This window comes from Aplysia californica, unplaced genomic scaffold, assembly GCF_000002075.1.
Source record: "Aplysia californica isolate F4 #8 unplaced genomic scaffold, AplCal3.0 scaffold01140, whole genome shotgun sequence".
Lineage (NCBI taxonomy): Eukaryota > Metazoa > Mollusca > Gastropoda > Aplysiida > Aplysiidae > Aplysia > Aplysia californica.
In genome coordinates, this window is record NW_004798410.1 from 117,169 (window position 1) to 118,038 (window position 870).

Here is an 870-nt window from a genome sequence, read left to right on the forward strand (position 1 = left end):
GAGAGAGAGAGAGAGAGAGAGAGAGAGAGTACACACACCCGACCCCATCCCACCCCCGTGACCTACTTTTTCTCCACCCCAGCCAGGACTGGACCAGTCCTACAATGCCGTCGTTACATCCAGGCTGATCCTGTCCACCATTCACATAGATGTCTACATGGCCCGAGGGGAGGAAACTGCCGAACCCACCGCCAGCCAGCTTGTTCCTGGGCACACAGGTGCAGACACATATAATTAAAAAACATTGTTATATAAATATGGTCGCTTTTAAACACAAAGGGGCTATCCCGAAAAATGCCATATTTAGAAAATCGAAGGTAAAGTTTTTGGACCCTTGTTCAGTTTCTTTTTGTTTGCTCTAGCAGAGGTTTTTATTGCGCTCGCAACTGCATAATTAGGTCATATGAACGCCAAGCAGTGGATGTCAACAGAGAAGTCTTTACAGGGAATCAGACTTACTCTGCTCACCTCTCTAGCTTCAGCAGCACAAAGTCTGCGTCGACTATCAAGGCACCCCAGAAATAGCTGGCCACAAGAGTGTGACAAACCTACAAAAGAAGTAGAGGAAAAATGACGATAGTAAGGATTAGGGGGAAAAAGCGGCAATTCCCTGTTGCAGTTCAGGCACAATTATGAGCATGGCATTGATGAATCAGCCCATTTACAATTACAATTCTACTGTGCATTAGAACTCGAGAGGTTAATGTTCCTCTTTGGGAATGGCCAAAAGACACTTCAGTCGGTAGCACCGCTCCGGGGTGTTCAGTTTCTTTAAAAGACAAGGAGAGTTTTCTCTATAACCAAACAAATATTCACACCAATGAAACCAAACTTCTCCTATAGGTAGGGCAGTGCCCACTTTTGGTGTAG

The 870-nt window shown here is 45.5% G+C and overlaps 1 protein-coding gene across 1 annotated transcript in view; it reads right to left on the minus strand.

The window, feature by feature from the left end:
- LOC101863860 (pancreatic lipase-related protein 2) overlaps positions 1–870 on the minus strand; it is a gene marked incomplete in the record, with an annotated part of 14,763 nt that overhangs the window by 5,371 nt on the left and 8,522 nt on the right. Inside the window, 1 exon segment of the mRNA XM_013090096.1 lies at positions 67–206. Coding sequence (XP_012945550.1) covers positions 67–206 — 140 coding nt within the window.